Raw genomic sequence first — 18,724 nt, 5'->3', positions numbered from 1 at the left:
AGGGTTAGTGTTAGTGTTAGGGGTTATGTGCATGTTACTTCAGATTTAGCTTGCAAAATAAATATGCATTTTGAAAAATGAGATTTATTTTTTCACATTTAATTGCTAACGACAAAGATTTTACTTACTTTAAAACGCAGAAAGATCATGCTATGTTTCGGATTTACCTGCTAGCTACATGTTGAAATGTAAAAAAAAAAAAAAAAAAAAAAAAAAAAAGATTTAAGTTTCACGCATTTTTTCACAGGTTTATTTTTTTTTAGACTCCCAGATTTAACATGTCAGCTAAATGTTGACTCGCCAAGTGTACAAAAAAAAAGACTGAAGCATTTTTTACAAATTTGTCATATTGATTTTAAATGTTGAATTTGTGATAAGCGCTTCAATCTTTATAAATTGTATCTGAAAGTACACAATTCAAAACTTGGCTATGTGACAATAAACTAAAATGGCTTATGTTGGTTGCTATTGGTATTGTGAATAACAATCGCATGGTTTTGCAATTCACAGTGACTAATATTTTTTCCCTTTTGTGACAAACCCCTCCCATTTATTTTCTACTGAATAACGTGGGTCGGGTTTGCAGTTCATAGTGACTAAGCACAATACTTGTTTCCCTTTTGTGACAAATCCCTCCCATTTATTTTCTACTGAATAACGTGGGTCTGCTGCCTGTTTCCTGGTCATGACAACAATAGTGTTGTTTCGAAGAACACCTTTTGCTCTTTTGACATTCCAGCGACGTCTTTCATTTTTCACACACCGAAAAAAATCTCTCGTTTTCGCTGGAACCATGGAAGGCTCGCTGTCTTCCCCAACACGTTTTGATCTTCTAGTAATCGGCGGTGGATCTGGCGGTCTAGCCGGTGCTCGGAGAGCCGCGGAACTTGGAGTTTCAGCCGCTGTCATAGAGAGCCTCAAACTCGGAGGGACATGCGTGAGTTAATACTGTACACGTTTTGTTTCTGTATTTTACTACTGTACTCGGTTCTGCAAGTGGAGGTCAGACATGTTTCAGTTTCAAGGAGCTGCAAAACGACCTGTCCTTTCAAAGGTACAACCAAATGTTCCTGTCAGGACACTGCACTCTGATTAAAACAATGAATAATCCTCTCCCTACACCGCAACCCTAATCCTAAAGCCAGTATCATATACTGCAGCCAGCACACATCTAAAGTATTTCATGTTTGGCAGTGAATAAGCGTTTTTGTTACTTTAAAAAATGTGAATGGAGGTGATGACTTCCTCCTGACAGGGACATTTCGTGCTACTTTTGTAGGCACAGACCATGCTTGGCTACATTATGTTTTGTTTTGTTTTTTTAAATTATTATTATTATTATTATTATTATTATTATTGTATGTCATGTATTTCTGATATATTTAAGCAAATTGTTTTTTCCTTTAACAACCTATTGCAAAATATACTGTGTCGTCTTTCTTGTTCTCTTGCCCACAATGTAGGATGCATTGTCATGTCTACAGTTACAGGAACATGCTTACTTACTGTGATAAGGCATTTTTAGGTTATTCAAATTATACAAGGTAAGCAGAAGAGCAACATAGATTTTCATATTTTTTTTATTTAATAAGGACAAGGCTTTTTTTGTTAGAACTTTAAACAAGATATGCTGTGTACAGATATTTTTAGATTGAAATGCATACTCTTGCACAATATTTTATTACAGGGGCACAATGACTTGCCTCAAATATTTTCCATAATTCAGTCTGGATTCTACAGTTTCTTTTTTCTATGCCTTGTTACTGATCATGCTTAGCAAACAAACCAACAAAATGGAAAGGCCACGCCTATCTGAAACTTTCCCTCACATAGATTAGTCAGGCCAACTCAAGAAAAACCAGGTTGCTTGAACCGTGCAAATGATCAGTTATTTGACTCCTACAGAGAAAAAAATAAGTCATAAATTATTTTGACATCATGTGTGGCATATGGCTTACACAGCTCTTCTTTAGCTTGCTCTCAAACCATTTCCTGCAGCACCTATGGTTTATATTATTGAGCAAGAACCTTGGTTAGTATTTTCCAAGCAAAGAACCCCTAAATAAGGAAGTACTGTTTTAACATCGCAAAGAAAAACACGTACACTCCAAAGTATATATTGCAATTAGTGCTGTCACTCGATTCAATTTTTTTATCAGTTAATTTAACTCCAAGCACATTTTTAATAAAGATAACATTCTTATAGCGGCTGTCTGGCATGTAATACTAAAAAATCTATAAACAGCCCAGTGGGAATTTGGTCTTTTTAAAAGCATTTGTATTATTATTTTTATCTTAGTAAATGTCTGTCTTTGTGTTTGTACTACACTATTGAGATGTACATGTGATGCCCCTGTGGGCACAAAGTGAATAAACTAAACTCTTTTTTTTTTTTTTTTACATTATATTCAAAGAATTCAAAGAACAAAACCAATAATAATAATTAATAAACAAAACACAGCTTACATGTGTTACAGAATCTATCAAATGCACAGATTCCAATGCATTGTTACATTAACTCTACTGTTCAGGGATCGATGCCACAAACAGGATATACATTATTTATTTTTAAATATCCCCGTCTGTTGACAAATTACATAGACATCAAGGAATTTAATTTTTTTTTTTTTTTTTTAAACAAATGATTTGTGGTAAAATATACAGGTAAATTAAAGCCTAAACATAATTCATTTACAGTTATGCATTCTCTGAATTAATATTGAAAAATTATACCTTTTTAAATAGTGTTATATGTGTTCACAGTCGCCATCTAGAGCATTCTGTTTATTATGGATTTTTTTTTTTTTTTTTTTACTGCATTCAGTAACTCCATCCACAGTAATTCTGAATGTTTTAATTTCAGATGGTGAAACATTGAACTTGTATTTTTGTGGTACGGCAATTTTGTTTGGCATAATTATTTACATACCACGGTTTCCTCATCCCTTGCCTCGTTCCTTTGTTTAGAGATGTAATTTTTAAAAAAATATATAACATCAGTAAAACGCTTTTCTTACCCCATGATTGAACCATACCGTGCCCCCTATAGCGTGAACACAGAGTGCACCAATGAAGCAACAGATTGACCAAGAATAAAACCTGCCTCAGTGTCAATCTTTCTGTTGCACCAATTAGAAAAAACTACTTGGAAGCAATTGCCAAATCCCTTCCTTTTTATAATAGCCGCCCTTACTGTGGCACCACAGCAGCCGTATGTGTGATGGACTGTTGTATATGATGATAAATTACTAAAAAATATGCTTTTGGTGAAATTTGTCAGGTGACCGGTTATACGTCTAGCTTGTTATTCAATGTTTACCACTAACTACAGACATTTTTTATATCACTGAGCAGACGTGCTAAAAGGATCTTGTGACGTATCAACCAAGCGGCAATACAAACCGAGAACATTGCATAGTCAACCGTGGAAACGTTCACATAATGACCCGTACTGGACCTGCTTTTGCGGGTGTCCTGTGGGTATTTCGCCTAAAATATTTGGAGCTGTCCCATCTTTGTGTAGTGTATCTTTAAAAACATTACTAACCTGGATAAAATGATCTGCAATGTTTTTCTAAATTGTGTTTGATAACCTTGAACCTACCGCTAATGGTATGTTTTTGTTTTGTTTTTTGTAGGTGAATGTTGGATGTGTACCGAAAAAGGTAGGCCTGTCTGTCAAACAAAAAAGTTGAGTAATTGATGCAGTCTTTTAGCCACTGATAAAATTACAACAACTTATAACTTATTCATACAGCACTTGTCATTGCAGAGAATCGGACTATGTAACTTTAGAATTACAGCCAAATTTGCAGACAATGCCCACATGGGGCATGAGACCACTAAACTCATTTTACTTGTCCTGATCCAAGGCAGGTATAATTGAGATGAATTAGTCTTGGCTTTTAGTATGTTTTAATCTTGGGTAACCACAATATGTCTTGATGTTTTGAATTCATAATGGAACATCAGTTATGGAGCAAGGCCAAAACATTACAGATAATTCCAAAAAGCACAAGCTAATGTAGCAGGGCCCACGTAATGAGTCCAGTAGAAGTAAACCACTTAAAAATACCTGAGAGCGTGAGTATTGGTGAAGTGAAATAGATAGCCACCTACATATTCTTAATAATTAATTTCTTATCGGTTTAACCCTCATAAGGTAACCTGGGATCCATTTGGACCCCACAATGCTTTAGTATCACTTATTATGTGGATCTAGTGACTTGATTTTTGTTTCCTTTTAGGTAGTTTTCAGGCACCCATCCTGTTACACTATGCAAAGGATAATTGTAGTCCAGGTAGCCTGGTTGGATTTCCCAAATTGTTTTAGGTTTGGGGGTCCGTATGGACCCCAGGCATAGTGTATCAGTGGGCCTAACCTTCTCGCTTGTATATCTCAGGCACCGTAATAGCTTCCTGGTTCAATGCTTGTTTGAAAGTACAGAATTAGAGCTATCCAATGATGTATCGTATGGCCTGAGCAAATAAACTACAGCAAATCGAAACTAAGGCTTGAGTCATGTGACTTGAGTCTGTCTGCTCCTAAGTTTTGTTTGTTGCCTATTACTCGGTCACTTCAACGGATAGCGTTCCGGTTTCATCTTTGTTTAAAAGCACAGGCTTTGCACTTTCCATTGATGTCAGGCATGCCCGTATGCATACTTTCTACCACCCCCTCATTCAGTGCTCCAGTGCTGTGACGTGCACCAAGTCTGCAGGTGTGTTCAGGTGCTTGCAACTCGAATATGGAAAGAGCTAGGAACAGAGTCAAATGAAAGAGGAGGCTTGGGGCTTTCCAATGATATCTCACATGCCCCTGACATGTTCCCAGAACTACAGCGTCCAGAATACAGCGGTGCCTTCACTTGCTAAGAGACAGTTGTGCGTATTTTGCATAGCATAAACAACACATTATAGCAAAATGATGGCTAGAAGTAAAGGAAACGCTAAAGAACGTGTTCATATACACATTGTCATTCATTAATTTACTGCAATTGTTATATGTTGTTTTATTGCTGGGGTCCAGTTGCACAGATTGCCAGGAAAGTCGGTTTTGCGACATGTTATTGTGAGGGTTAATATCCTCGTGTGTGTTCTCTTTAATTATATAATGTTGTTTCTCCTTAAGGTATCCCTTTACCTTTAATGCTACTGTTCAACTTTATTGAAAATGTGATTCATTGGGTGACTGTTTCTACTGTACATTATTTCATAGTTCTTTAGCCTTTTGTCCACTTCATCATTCTGAAACATGATAGCATCCTCCCTTTTTAAAGTCTAAATTATACCATCATATCCTTTGTGTCTTTTAAAAAGAACCAATTAAAGAAAAGTATAATAACTGTTTGCAATTAATTAACACTGCATAAAATACCAAACATTTATCTTCATCACAGTTTTTGTTTGGTTGTTATTAAAAACTGTGCCAAAAGTAAGATAGAATGCATTGTAAAACTATTGATGTGGCCTCATGGTGCTAAGTGAAGAATACTCTCTTACAGGTAATGTGGAATACAGCAGTCCATGCAGAATACATTCATGATCATGGTGACTATGGTTTTCACTGTGACAATCTAAAGTTCAGCTGGCGGTGAGTTTATTGTTTTAGACATTTATTTTGATGGTAAAACCTTTGCTGCTTTGAGAAATATTTAGAATCTTATTTTGGTAGATATGTTTGTTCTAGCATGGCAGGACTGCTAACTTCTAGCTTCTAGCTATAGACCAATGTTACACTGGCTAGGTCATTTGTGGATTTATGTTAGTCAGCACCAGAACCATCTAGTGAAAACCTTCCAATGACAAGGGCTAATAATAAACTGGCATATGCTTTTGTAATGTTTTCAGAAAACTAGATTTTTATTGGAAGTCTATCAATTTGTTGTTATATAGACTTCGTACACATGGTGTTTTGTCTGGTGCTTGTGTTGGGCTGCTCTACAAAAAATGATTAAGGCAAACCAACATAACCTTTACCCACACTCCGGATATAGTCTGTTCAGCCAAAGGGAAGCCAATTGCACAGCATAGTTGCGACCAATCAGAATACAGAATGGATCCAGATGCAAGCGTATCATCCCATAGGACAGACTTCTTTGCAAAACCTGAAAATGTCACTCTGCCATGCTGTCCATTTAACACAGTTTTATTGTGTTCGACTTCAGGACAGTAATTTCAGGCTGCTTTGCATTCATTGTTTGTTGCTTTGCATTCATTGTTTGTTGCACTAATATTCACCACCCTTGTCTTGCGTGATACAACATTTCATTAACAATGTGACAGGCCAGACAGCCAAATTCCAAAAAATGTTACCTTAAATATATAATACGACAAAGAACTTGAATAATGTGTTGTCTTTCGTTGACTGTATCTGGTTGTGCTTTTTTATGTTCTACATTTTATTTGTCATTTCTGTTTTTTATTATGGTAAATTACTGTGCTTATTTAGGCACTCTACGATTTGACTGGGGAGATAACGTAGGGTTATTGGAGATAACAAAAAAACCCAGTAATCTTTGCACTTCCTTTTTAGCTTAATTATTGAGCTTATTGCTTCATTTAAATAGTTTTCTTTATGTTGAATTTTCAGGGCATTTTGTTTGGCACTGTCATAACTGGAGTGTAATATTCCGACACCGCTGCACTTAAGCATTTGTATGTCAGCTGACAATGTTCAGCTGATATCCCATCACACCTTTCTTCTTAAAGGCGTACAGCGTTAATTGTCACAATTTTTGCTTTGAAAATAATTGGTTCTTTTTTTTAGCATTAATTTTTATAGTTTTATCCTATTGAAGTGTTTAACACAGAAAACCTGCCCCTTCAACTCTCTGACTGGTTAAATGTTGTGTGAAGATGTAACACAGCTGTCGTGTGGTTCCAAGATTTTGTTTCACGCAGCAGAGTTCTGCTAGAAGCGAAATCAATCCTTATTGTTAAAGGCACAGTAGCATCTGCAAGACGGGCAGATCAGGTTTTTTCAGCCGGGCGGCGACAGCCACTTTGCCGGACGAACCGCCCGGCTAAAAAAGCCTTGGGAGGACCCTGCACTTTGATACACTTGGGGTATTTATGAATCAAGGCTTAGGAAGAGTGATTCAAATGTAGTAAGATTTGTTTCAACCAAAAACTAGTTCCGTGTTTATATATGTCTGTTTTTTTTCCTTGACAGACTGCTTAAAGAAAAAAGGGATGCATATGTTCGCCGACTGAATGATATTTATCAAAATAATTTAAACAAGGTCAGTGTTTTCTTACCTTACCACTATATATGATGAGTATGCTGTTTTCTATTGGATCTGTGCTCAATCGCCATTTTTTCCCTGTAATATAGTGGATTTACACAACTATTTTTTATCTAGAGCAGGGGTCATCCCATTTGTAGTATTGCATGGTGTACACTGCAGTGTAAATGCTTAATGAAGCTGTTGCCCTGACCACTTGACAAAACATGTTGTATTTGTGAACAGGCACAGATCCAAACAATCAGTGGCCATGCAGCATTCACATCAGACCCAGAGCCTACAGTGGAGGTAAATGGTTCAAAGTACACTGCTCCTCACATCCTAATCGCAACAGGTGGGCGTCCCTCTATGCCTAGTGAGGAGGAAGTGCCTGGTAAGCTTGCATCAGCAGTGATCTCAATTATTGTATTTTAACCCTTTTTGTTCCTTTAGTGCAGGGGTTTTCAACTGGAGGTAGGTGTCGCTCTGGGGGTACTTCTAAATAAATTAAAATGAAAGTAAAAAAAAAAAATAATGATCTTTTAATTTTTTTTTTAACTGTATTATATATTATCATTAAATCAGTGTGCATAAATATTAAAACAATTTTCAGGAGTTCAAAGTTTACAGTCTGACAATAGTTTCAAAATGATCATCCACCTGTATGCATGTGTGATTCAGATTGAGTGTGTTTCTACTGTGTTAATAGGTGTGGTTCCATTTAGTAACAGCAATAGCAGCTGGTTCAGTTGTTATCGCAGTTTGATAGAGTACATTCAGATTACCGTGTTTATCATTTCTTGAGTCAAAAATTTATACATTTCTGACTTTCAAAAGAAAAACTAAGGAAGAATACACAAAAGAGCCTACAGAAAGTGCAAAGTGACAAAGTTATACAGAGTCCCTTTGGATCATTTTTATGTTGGCTTTAATACAGAGTTTAACATGGTTAGTTATTATAGTTTAACTTGAGGTTAATGTTTTGATTTTGATAACATTTTAAATGGCACACACAATTATGCTGAGATGGGAAGTAAATGGTATTGTGATAAACATTTACAGTGCTGAATAGAAAGCAAATGTTAGCCTTAGTGTGAAATGGTAGCTGGTCTGATTAATTAATGTCTATCTTAATTAACCTCCTATTTAAACCCCAATCTCACACTCCTCCTCTGTCTAGCGTTTCGTTTTCTAGCCAAAGTTTGTACTCCCAAATTAATTCTGAAATCAGATCTTTTTGTTAAAAGAATTAATAATTTCAGTCATTATGCCTAACCGGCGCCAGTTGATTCTTTCATCCAATTCGGACGACACCGACCAGCATTCAGAGTTTCCTACCTGCTCTTGTGAATTGTCTCATCTCACTGCAACTTCATCGAAGACTCCGGCGGCTCCTTTACCAGCTGCTTCATCGATTATCCAGTCTCCAGCCCAGCAACCACACCGTTCAAAAAAAAAAGATTAGACAATATCGAAAACTCACGGCGCCCCTTCAGCCACCATGCAACCAAGTTCCTATCCAGCAACAGTTCCTTTTTCCAGACCTCAGCCCTAGTCCCCACTATCGAAATTCCTGAGTACAACTTGGCTTCAGCAACAGCGTCCGGCTCTCATTCAGCCTGCATTATCAAGCACCACTCCCTCTCTGCTAATATACGAAAGTCAGTCACCCTAAAATCACGTGACCCTCGCCTACTAAAAAATCTAACACTCTGAGAGTTCGTCTTAGCCTTTTCAATATCCTCATCGCTGCACAGAATCGGATCAGTATCTGTTCTACACAGTAGAGTTCTCTGTTCGTATGGGGGGACCATGTTTTATGAATATCACATGCCTTTCTCAGCTAAAGCCACCACAATCCTACTAGCTGACAATCACAACACGGATCGAAAAACCTGTTTTGAACCATCTGTCCCGTCCCTTCTCTGGAATTCCTAGGCATAACACTCGATACATCAGAGTTTGAAGCCAGACTTCCACCCACCAAACTAAAACACATTTGCTCCCTCATCACAGCATTCCAGCTCTCTTCTTCTATTAAGAAACTAGACCGCCTATCTCTGCTTGGCCATTTCAATTTCACTTTACACATCATCTCCTTATTATGTAGCTTCTTCAAAGGCTAATCTGGATTTCCTTGACCTTGCTCTAGGGGTGTTCTCATCGAGCGAGTCAGAGGGGACCCCCTGGCCACACTATTCTTTCACAGCTCATGCGCTTTTCTACCTCACCATGTGAGGCGCTGTCCTTCCTTCGCTAGGGACGTGGCCCGTGTTACGTTCTCAGTGCCCGGTCCTAGACTAACCCATCTTTCTGTGACAGATTCTTTGCGAGAGCTTTTTCCCGGCTTTGGAGGACCGAGCATTGTCAGTCACAAACTGTTGTGACATAAATTATACAGTATATTAAATAAATGGGGGAAATTGTTAATCACATTATTCTGTGGTACCATTCAGTAGAGTGAAAATTGGTAAGGGGTAATCGAGCTGAAACCTGCAGTTTAAAAATAAATAAAACCACTCACTGCCTTAGAGTATTTTGTAAAATTATATTAGAAACAATCTTAAGTAAAATCAAAACACATTAGGAAAATAAATACTAAAAGAAACTTCTTCATGATACTGCTAGCTCTAACAGTGTATTTATTGCTGTGGCAGAGGATGTACTACTGCGTGTTACTGTCATACATGTTTATTAATTTTTTTTCCAGGAGCAAGCCTTGGAATAAACAGTGATGGGTTTTTTGAACTTGAACATTTGCCAAAGTAAGAGAATCAGAAGCTCTGCATCTATAGTATTCATTTTTATAAACCACTCTGCACGGATATTAGGTCTGCATGATACCTGGGGCAAATGTTTTAAGGATGTTCATATTTTAATTGTAAAGCTATCTATGGTGGCATAGACATATCAAATAAACTGTAATATTGTTTTTGTTATGTTGTTGTAGCGTATCATTTTTTTTTTATCTTCAGAACCCGTCTGTGAATTTGTTCTGGATATATCTTAGAAACTTTCACCTGAATCTGACCAAACTTTGCCTAGATATTTGTCACAACTAGTTCTTGAACATACTATGTATGTTAATTTCATTATGTTGAGGGTCACCCATTTCTGTTGTCTTTATATTTGTGGTGGGTACAGTGATGGAATATACATATATGTATATAATTTTTTTATTATTTTTTTTTTTTTACACAGACGCAGTGTGATTGTAGGAGCAGGTTATATAGCTGTGGAGATGGCAGGAATCCTCTCTACACTGGGATCAAAAGCATCAATGATTATACGACAAGGAAGGGTAACTTTACACCATATATCATTTTCATATACTATCCCACACAATACCAGTTACAATTATATAGTGTCCTTATTTCCAGAAGATTTCTAGTGAGTCAGTGGCGTTGGTAATGTGGCCAGTCATATAAATATTCTTCTGATGCTTATCTACAGTTATTTTCTGTAGTATTATACTTGGAACTTGTCCAGGCAACTGGGTTGTTTCCAATTAAAATAACATAAGTTTGAGTTGAGGTGGATGGTTGGATAAACATTTGTTGGCTTGTTTTGTTCTAATTAATGACATTTTCAAAATTCAGTTCAGTTATTTGTTATTCGTTAAAGCCAGGTCATCCAGAAATATGTAAGACAGCTGTGGGCCAAAAAAAGGCCTCGCCTCATAATATTGTAATCCTATATTCACAAAAGAGAAGCATACAGCAGCAGGGAGAACAGTAGCACTGCATGAAATTTAAAAATGAATGTAAGAAAACATGACAGAAGGATTTTATATTGACCTTTATTTCAAGCTGTGTTTGTTTGTGTCACACAGGTGCTGAGGAGTTTTGACTCCCTAATAAGTGAAAATTGTACCCAAGAACTAGAAAAATCTGGAATTGAGCTGTGTAAGAACTCCCAGGTAAATATGGAGGTTTAATACACCTTAAGTAGAAGTTACTGTTCTGGAAGGACACCTGACCATTCCAAAATGATTACCACCTGTTTGGGGTGTAAATCAAACTTTGTTCTCTAGAATGACGCCTGCTGTATTTAATTGATCTAAATGGTGGTGGATTAAAAACCAAGTTAATGAAAACATCTGTTTAAATTGCCAAAATGGGGCCTGTTATTCAGTTTTTAACAATATACTGTATCGCTGATATGTATGGTTTAACCATTTCAACTCCAGATGTAAAAATGAAACCCCTTCCCAGGTACCAGATTTTGAAAATAGTAAAAATAATAATGTTTTCAAACCTGTAATTGCTATATAATGTTAACATATGATGAATAAAACACAAATTACCTAAACTATTTTTCATTAACTCTTTATGCTCCTGTGTACTACGTACCCATGTTCAATATAGAGCTAAAAACACATTTTCTTTTTTTTTTTAACAATGAAAACAAAAACACTGCAAGTAGTGCTAATAATAATAATAATAATCAGTAAACAATAATTATCAAATAAAAATCAAACAACATCAAAATGTATGCCATTATCGGCTTGCTCTGTGCCATTTATTGAAATGTTCACTACAACAGAACCCGGGGTTGCCTTTGGAAACCACTGCACATTTTTCTTGTGTCCTTTCTTTTGTTTAAATTTTCGTAGCAGAATCTGCACCTTTTTTTTTTTGGTCTCTGCTTCTCTTGTGTTGGAGGGATAGTCACAAATGACTGCTTTATTGCCTTTTGTGTATTGATAGTATTTTTTCACAGCACTGCCATTTCAAACCAAACAGCTTCCCGTTTGCAGCTGGCTTACCAGTAAAGTAGCTGCATGCTCTTTTGTTTGTACAGTTTGTACTGATCTTTGCTCCACGTCCTCTTCATCATCATCGCGGAGTGATAAGTCATCATCACTGGTATCGAAATCCTCTGAACCAGCTTCACTCCCATTGTCGCTCTCCACTATGTCCTTGTGGATATAGTGGAGGAGGCTGTATGTACTGTACATCACCCTTCACTTTTACAGAGAGAGAGAGAACCACTTATCTAAGGCTGATGACAAATTGACTTTGTTTAGAATAAGTAATAGGTAGTTTTATTATCTAGGGGTCTAAAGGTTGTATGCCTGTCCATCCATGTCACATTTTTTTACGTATATCAAGAGAACCACTTTCACTTACATACTTTCAAGAACATTATTTAGGTGTGATTGAGAATATCAAAATGTGGGGATTCAGATACAGTAATACTATTGAGCTAGTTTATAAGGTGATTTAATACAGTTACAGTTCAATGTTTCAGTTTGATTTACCGGTCACGTTTTTTCTGTTTTTAGGTTAAATCAATAAGAAAAACTGACAATGGTTTAGAGGTTACAGTAGTGACCAAAGTACCAGATCAGGAAGAAAAAATCAGTACAATCCAGGATGTGGACTGCCTGTTGTGGGCTATTGGACGGGAGCCAAACACAGAGGGCCTCAACCTAGACGCACTGGTAAGAACATCGTTCATGCATTTTTTGTGCTTTGATATCTGCAGAGGCTACAACAAGTCTCAGAACACCACTACTGGTTTGTGGTGCTTGGTGATGGAACAATTATTTATTTATTATTTATTGCAAGTATTTAATCTATAGAAGAACTCCTATGCAAGGACATGGTATCGGTGCTTTCCGATTTAGTTCCTGAGAAGAATAGTCAGCAGTTATTATTGTTGAGGTGCACTTGCCACTCTTACTGTTTTCAATAAAACCTTGAACCTTGAACAAGCTGAATGCAAAGCTTGTTTTAATGTTGTCTTTATTACGCCAGCCAGAGCCCCGCTCTTACAACTGCATTGTCATATTTTCTATATTTTCTTTAATTTCTCAAATTAGTAAATTGATACCCGGGTAAGAACATAAGAAAGTCATCTTGTTCAAGAATGAATAGATTCAGTTTTTTTAGCCTGTGTGCATATGACTTGCCTTTTAAACCCGGAATAATTCTGGTCGCTCTTCTTTGCACTGTTTCTAGAGCAGTAAATCCTTTTTGTAGCGAGGTGACCAGAACTGAACACAATATTCTAGATGAGGTCTTACTAATTATTAAATTATTGATAAGCATCTTTTATTTATCCCCCAAATTAACCAGATGGTTGGTTAGTTTTTCTGCTTTTCCCTTGCATAATTTAAAAGTTATTAAACCATTTTTGCGAGGTTCACTTTTTTGGACAGTTGTACAAACATTTAAGCCCAAAGTTGGACTACTGCAACTTTCTTTATTCAGGCTTTCCTGTGGTCCAGCTTAATAGACTTCAGAGGATTCAAAATATGGCTGTTGGCCTTGTGTTTGGGAATACGCTATGCTCACACATCACTCCGGTTCTGAGGGAGCTACATTGGCTACCAGTCCGTGAGAGAATAGTTTTCAAGATCCTTTGTACTGTCTATAAAGCGTTAAACTGAGTTGGACCAGACTGTCTTCAAGCTGTTGTTCTTGTTAGAATCAACACCAGGAATTTACGTTTGAAAGGTTCTCTCCATATTTCTCCTCCTTTTTTTCTCTTGGGTTAATTTGGGAGGCCACACCTTTCAGGCTAGAGCAGCTTATTTATGGAATGTGTTGCCAGTGGAAATTAGAACCTCTTCTAGCTGCCTTAAGTTTAGAAAGCTATTAAAAACTTTGATTTATCAAAGAATATTTGCGTAACTTTAGAGAACTGGAATGGTTTTAATAATTTATTACATGATTTGAAAGTGTTAATTTTATTTGTTATACTGTACTTTGTGTTTTATGCCATTAATGATTTACCATGTTTTTATCACATGGTACTATATGTTAAATTATTTTTGTTTTTTTGTCTTGTACAGCACTCCGATGCCATTTGGTGCTATATAAAAATATTTAAATAAATAAATAAATAATGCATTGTAAAGCTTTAACATTACTTCCCTTGATTTAAATTCAACACTTTTCACTATATATCCGAGCATCTTGTTGGCCTTTTTTATAGCTTCCCCACATTGTCTAGATGAAGACATTTGAGTCAACAAAAACTCCTAGGTTTTTTTCATAGATTACTTCTTCAATTTCAGTATCTCCTGTATGATATTTATAATGCACATTTACATTGCCTGCGTGCAGTACTTATTAAATGTCATTTGCCATGTCTGTCTAGATCATTTTGAATGACCTTTGGTGCTGCAGGGGTCTTTGCAACTCCTATTTTTGTGTCGTCTGTAAATTTAACAAGTTTGCTTACTATACCAGAATCTAAATCATTAATGTAGATAATGCTATAAGAAAAGCAGACTAATATACCTCAATTTTAGTAGCTCTCAGGTGATGTGATCTGTGGTATGTGTGAGCTCTAGCAGAAGTATCCAGTGTGTTCCACAGAACTTTTAACCTCTTTCACCACCAGGGTCTGAAGCAGGATGAAAAGGGCCACATTGTAGTGGACGAGTTCCAGAACACCAGCAGGAAAGGAATTTATGCAGTTGGAGACGTTTGTGGGAAGGCGCTTCTTACACCAGGTTTATAACCTTACAACATTACATTGAAGCATACTGAAGTTCATAATTGATGTATGTTATTGTATATGACCAACATGAAGGTCCTTTTCTGGTAGTTAATGACCTTGAAGGATAGTTTGCATTTTGGTTATTATCTGTCAGTAAAGGACTGAAGTGTCAGTCATTAACACTATAAACCTATCATTTCAGAATGATGTAAAAAAAATAAAAAAATGGTACTCAGAATTACTTTGCCTTGCTGCTCTGCATATGTTGAGGTCAGTAGTCATTTTAATAATAATAATAAAAGAAGAAGAAGAAGAAGAAGAAGAAGAAGAAGAAGAAGAAGAAGAAGAGCAGTATATCACTACTCCATCTCACAAGTTTTTTTAAGCTTTTTTCCCTTAAAATATATATTTCTTTAATCCTACAAACATTCCTTTAGTATTTTAAGTTTGCACAATATTTCTGTATTGTTCACTTTTTGGAGGTTTGCATACGTAGAGTGGTTTGTATTTGCATTTTTGAGCAATGTAACAATTTTTATGACTGTTTTGTCATTAGTTGCTATAGCTGCTGGCAGAAAACTTGCACACAGGATATTTGAAGGGAAGAAAGACTCCAAACTCGACTATAGCAACATTCCTACAGTGGTGTTTAGTCACCCCCCAATAGGGACCGTGGGACTCACTGAAGGTAGGCACCCAATTTTGTTTAATAGTTTGACGTAAATGCTGGTAGAATGACTCCCATTTCCCCAAAAAACATTCTATTCGCACCTGCATTTTTGTGTCTCTTACCAACTGCAGCAGTGTAAATAACTTCCAAAACCAAAATGCTTTTCTGATTCTAGTAATGAGTTTTGTTTGTTTTAGTATTGTTTCTGTGTTAATTCAGTTTTTATTTTTAGCTGAAGTATATGTTAACATTATGCCAGTTATATGAAGTTGAGCAGTTTGTCGATATGGATGACCTTGTTAAAAGTAGTGCTGCAATGAAGGGTACATTTTGACCATCGAAGGTTTGAACCTTCGATGGTACTCATTTGCATAATTTATTGGTGACATCACTATAGCTACTTGTTTATATTTGATATTCCATATAAATGGAATAAATCATTCACATGTAGTTTAAAAATAGGTTATATAGAACAGTAATCATGTTTTTGTAATTTAAATAAAAATGCATTGTTTATTTACATGTAGCCTAATTGAGGATGCTTGCAGTATAGTACGCTTGCATTGCACAACTGCAGTGGACTTAGTCAAAACAAAGCTTTATTTAACAGTCACTGTTCCAAGCAGGTTATCAGTTACATTATGATTTGTAGTATTCACACATTGTCAAACAGTTTCTGTTAACAGGGAAAAAAAAAAACACAAAAAAAAAACACAGTGCGTCAATGGTGTCGCGAACAAACTATTGGCTAGCGAACGAACCTTCGAACACAGCCCTAATTAAAAGTCTTCTGTATTCAGTTTTATCAAAGCAGGAGTAGGACCGATCATTCGAACATGGATGCAGTTTGTACAATCATGTAGTTAGTTGCTCATGCGATTCCAGTTCCAGGTTTATTTCAGTTTTTGCTGCTTCTGTTGTACATTAACATATGTGCCTTTCCAGAGGAAGCAGGAACCACTTATGGAAAAGAGAACCTGAAGACTTACACAACATCTTTCATTCCTATGTACTATGCAATGACTACAAGGAAAACCCAATGTGTCATGAAGTTAGTGTGTGCTGGAAAGGAGGAAAAGGTAGGCAAAGGGTGGGAGAGGTTGAAAAACACTTAATGCTGCTTCCAGAATCCAGTGCTTTTTCTGATGGCAGATTAGGTAACTAAATTATTCATCTAGCAAACATGAGGATATAACCATTGGTATTCCCTTTTTGAACACTGTTCAACCCATCAGTAGGTCAATTTATTTATACTGAACTTTGCAATGGCTTATTACATGGTATTGAGTATATTATTACGAAATACATGCCTGTATTCATTAGTGATGCATATTCATATTCGATTATCGTACAGACGTTTAACAGCGATTAATCAATGCATTGACGTTTCATTTTTCAAAATAAGGAACGAACATTAAGTTGTTTTGTTGTTTTTTTTTTTTTTTTTTAACAGAAGATCCAATAACTAAAAACACTGCTGTGCGTAATAGTTAAAAGGCACAACTTGCATTCAAATTAGAACACTTCAGTTATAATAAAGAAATACAAAGGACTTGACTGAAAAGAATATGCGTGCGGCCACATCAGATGTCCCTCTGTAACATTGTAATAATAATAAAAAATACTGTATTTTAACAGAAGTAATTTATATGTGCACTATGATTGTTCATTACTGTTTACATTTTATGTCCAGTGCAAAATGTTGTAATTAATCTCACAAATCCTGACTAATTTAACTACCGTAGCTTTTTAAAAATATAATATTGCCATATAATACAAACACAACATACTTTGAAACAAAAGGCGGCAATCTGTAGACTTAATATCGGCATTCTTTTGAAATGGTTACATATAACGTAAAAAGTAAATGCTGTGTTCTTGTCATTTTTTAGTGCAATAAAAAGCAGACTCACCTGCGTTGCAACTCAACTCATTTTACACGGGGTATATCCAATATGAATGTAGAGGCCTAAAGTGAGCATGCTGGCAACGTGCTGACGTTGTTTATCTACCATAATAGCACTAAAAGACGTGCACTCAAGTTTTTAATGCAAACCGGCAACAAGAGACTTCAGACTAGTTCTAATTTGATGCGTTGATTCACTAATATGTAATCGAAGCTGTGGAAATTTAAAGACAGGTGATCAGTAATCGATGCATTGATTAATTGTTGCACTACTAATACATGGGTGAAAGTATTATATGAGTAGAGGGAATTATTTCAAAATCGTGTTGCTTGTAGAAATGCTAAAAAAACTGGGGGATGGGGGGTATCTATTTATCGTGGAAAAAACTGTTTTCAGAAGTACTTTATTTTTTGTGACCTTGTAGTATTTTTTTCTCCTGTTGAACTGTAACTTGATTCAGACCATAGGCACCTAGCGCATAGAGCACAGGGAAGCAAACTATATATTTTGCCACTCTACTTTCTTTGCTGTATGTAAACACACTATTATTCTATGTTTTGTTATAGATTTGCCTATAAATGATTTAAAATGTAAAAAAACAAAAAAAAAAAACAAAGTGGTGGTTCAGAATGGCTGAGAATGCATCTGAGAACATGTACAACCCCAAAGCTAAGTAGTATTCTCTGCTGCTCTGAATATGCTGTAGTCAATAGTCATTTTAAGTTTTACATTTCTGTTGCAGGTGGTAGGCTTACATATGCAGGGACTGGGATGTGATGAAATGCTCCAAGGTTTTGCTGTGGCAGTCAAGATGGGTGCCACAAAGGCAGACTTTGATAACACTATCGCCATTCACCCAACCTCATCAGAAGAACTGGTCACGCTGCGATAGATCAAAGCACCTGCCAACCTGAATATGTGTTGAGTTAGACGCATCTTATGTTTTTGCATTGCTGCTATTTAAAACCACATCTCAATATGTAAACATTTGTGAGATTTTGTCAATATTGGTTTACCTGCTTTCACTTAATCATTAACAATGAAAGAGTAATAAATTCTTTCTTTTCAACCCTGTATTATATTAACATATCATTGTAATGCCCCTGCCCTCCTCCTGCATTACTTTTGAATCATTCTTACTACTTCCACATTCATTTGCACATTTAATCACAAAAATAATCCTATTTAGTCAGGTGATCATCTTTGTTTTCAACAGGAAATAGCAAATTGGTTGAGAAAGGCTTATTTAAACAACAAGTAACACCCCTCATTTTACCATCAGAACATCAGGTTATAATCAGCGCCACTTAATAGGGACACTGATAATCAGGATTTCTGCATAAATAGGACAGAACTCTGGAAAACAGTTCTTCCCAGTGCTATCTATGCCATTTTATTGGGATACAGTATTTTCAAATGATGAACGGAGATCACTTTTCGGAGCAAGAGGTTCATGTAGCTGTGAC

The 18,724-nt window shown here is 36.2% G+C and overlaps 1 protein-coding gene across 1 annotated transcript; it reads left to right on the top strand.

Annotated features, from left to right (window-relative positions):
• Positions 1-593: 593 nt before the first annotated feature.
• Positions 594-18,327, top strand: gsr (glutathione reductase). Its single transcript, XM_041264607.1, has 13 exons — positions 594-937; positions 3,639-3,665; positions 5,505-5,593; positions 7,175-7,244; positions 7,473-7,620; positions 9,937-9,991; positions 10,428-10,527; positions 11,059-11,145; positions 12,514-12,672; positions 14,583-14,694; positions 15,238-15,369; positions 16,297-16,430; positions 18,001-18,327. Exons 1-13 carry the CDS (start codon positions 686-688, stop codon positions 18,148-18,150), a joined length of 1,515 nt encoding a protein of 504 aa, XP_041120541.1. The 5' UTR covers positions 594-685; the 3' UTR covers positions 18,151-18,327.
• Positions 18,328-18,724: the final 397 nt, after the last annotated feature.

Source organism: Polyodon spathula, chromosome 1 (genome assembly GCF_017654505.1).
Source record: "Polyodon spathula isolate WHYD16114869_AA chromosome 1, ASM1765450v1, whole genome shotgun sequence".
Lineage (NCBI taxonomy): Eukaryota > Metazoa > Chordata > Actinopteri > Acipenseriformes > Polyodontidae > Polyodon > Polyodon spathula.
The sequence above is the reverse complement of the archived record's forward strand: the minus strand, read 5'-3'. Positions and strand labels throughout refer to the sequence as shown.

Bases quoted from the DNA above. Each gene is read 5' to 3' on its own strand.
- gsr (XM_041264607.1), top strand. From the start codon at position 686: ATGACAACAATAGTGTTGTTTCGAAGAACACCTTTTGCTCTTTTGACA. The intron at 3,666-5,504 runs GTAGGCCTGTCT...ACTCTCTTACAG, and splicing joins TTGGATGTGTACCGAAAAAG to GTAATGTGGAATACAGCAGT. The intron at 15,370-16,296 runs GTAGGCACCCAA...GTGCCTTTCCAG, and splicing joins GACCGTGGGACTCACTGAAG to AGGAAGCAGGAACCACTTAT.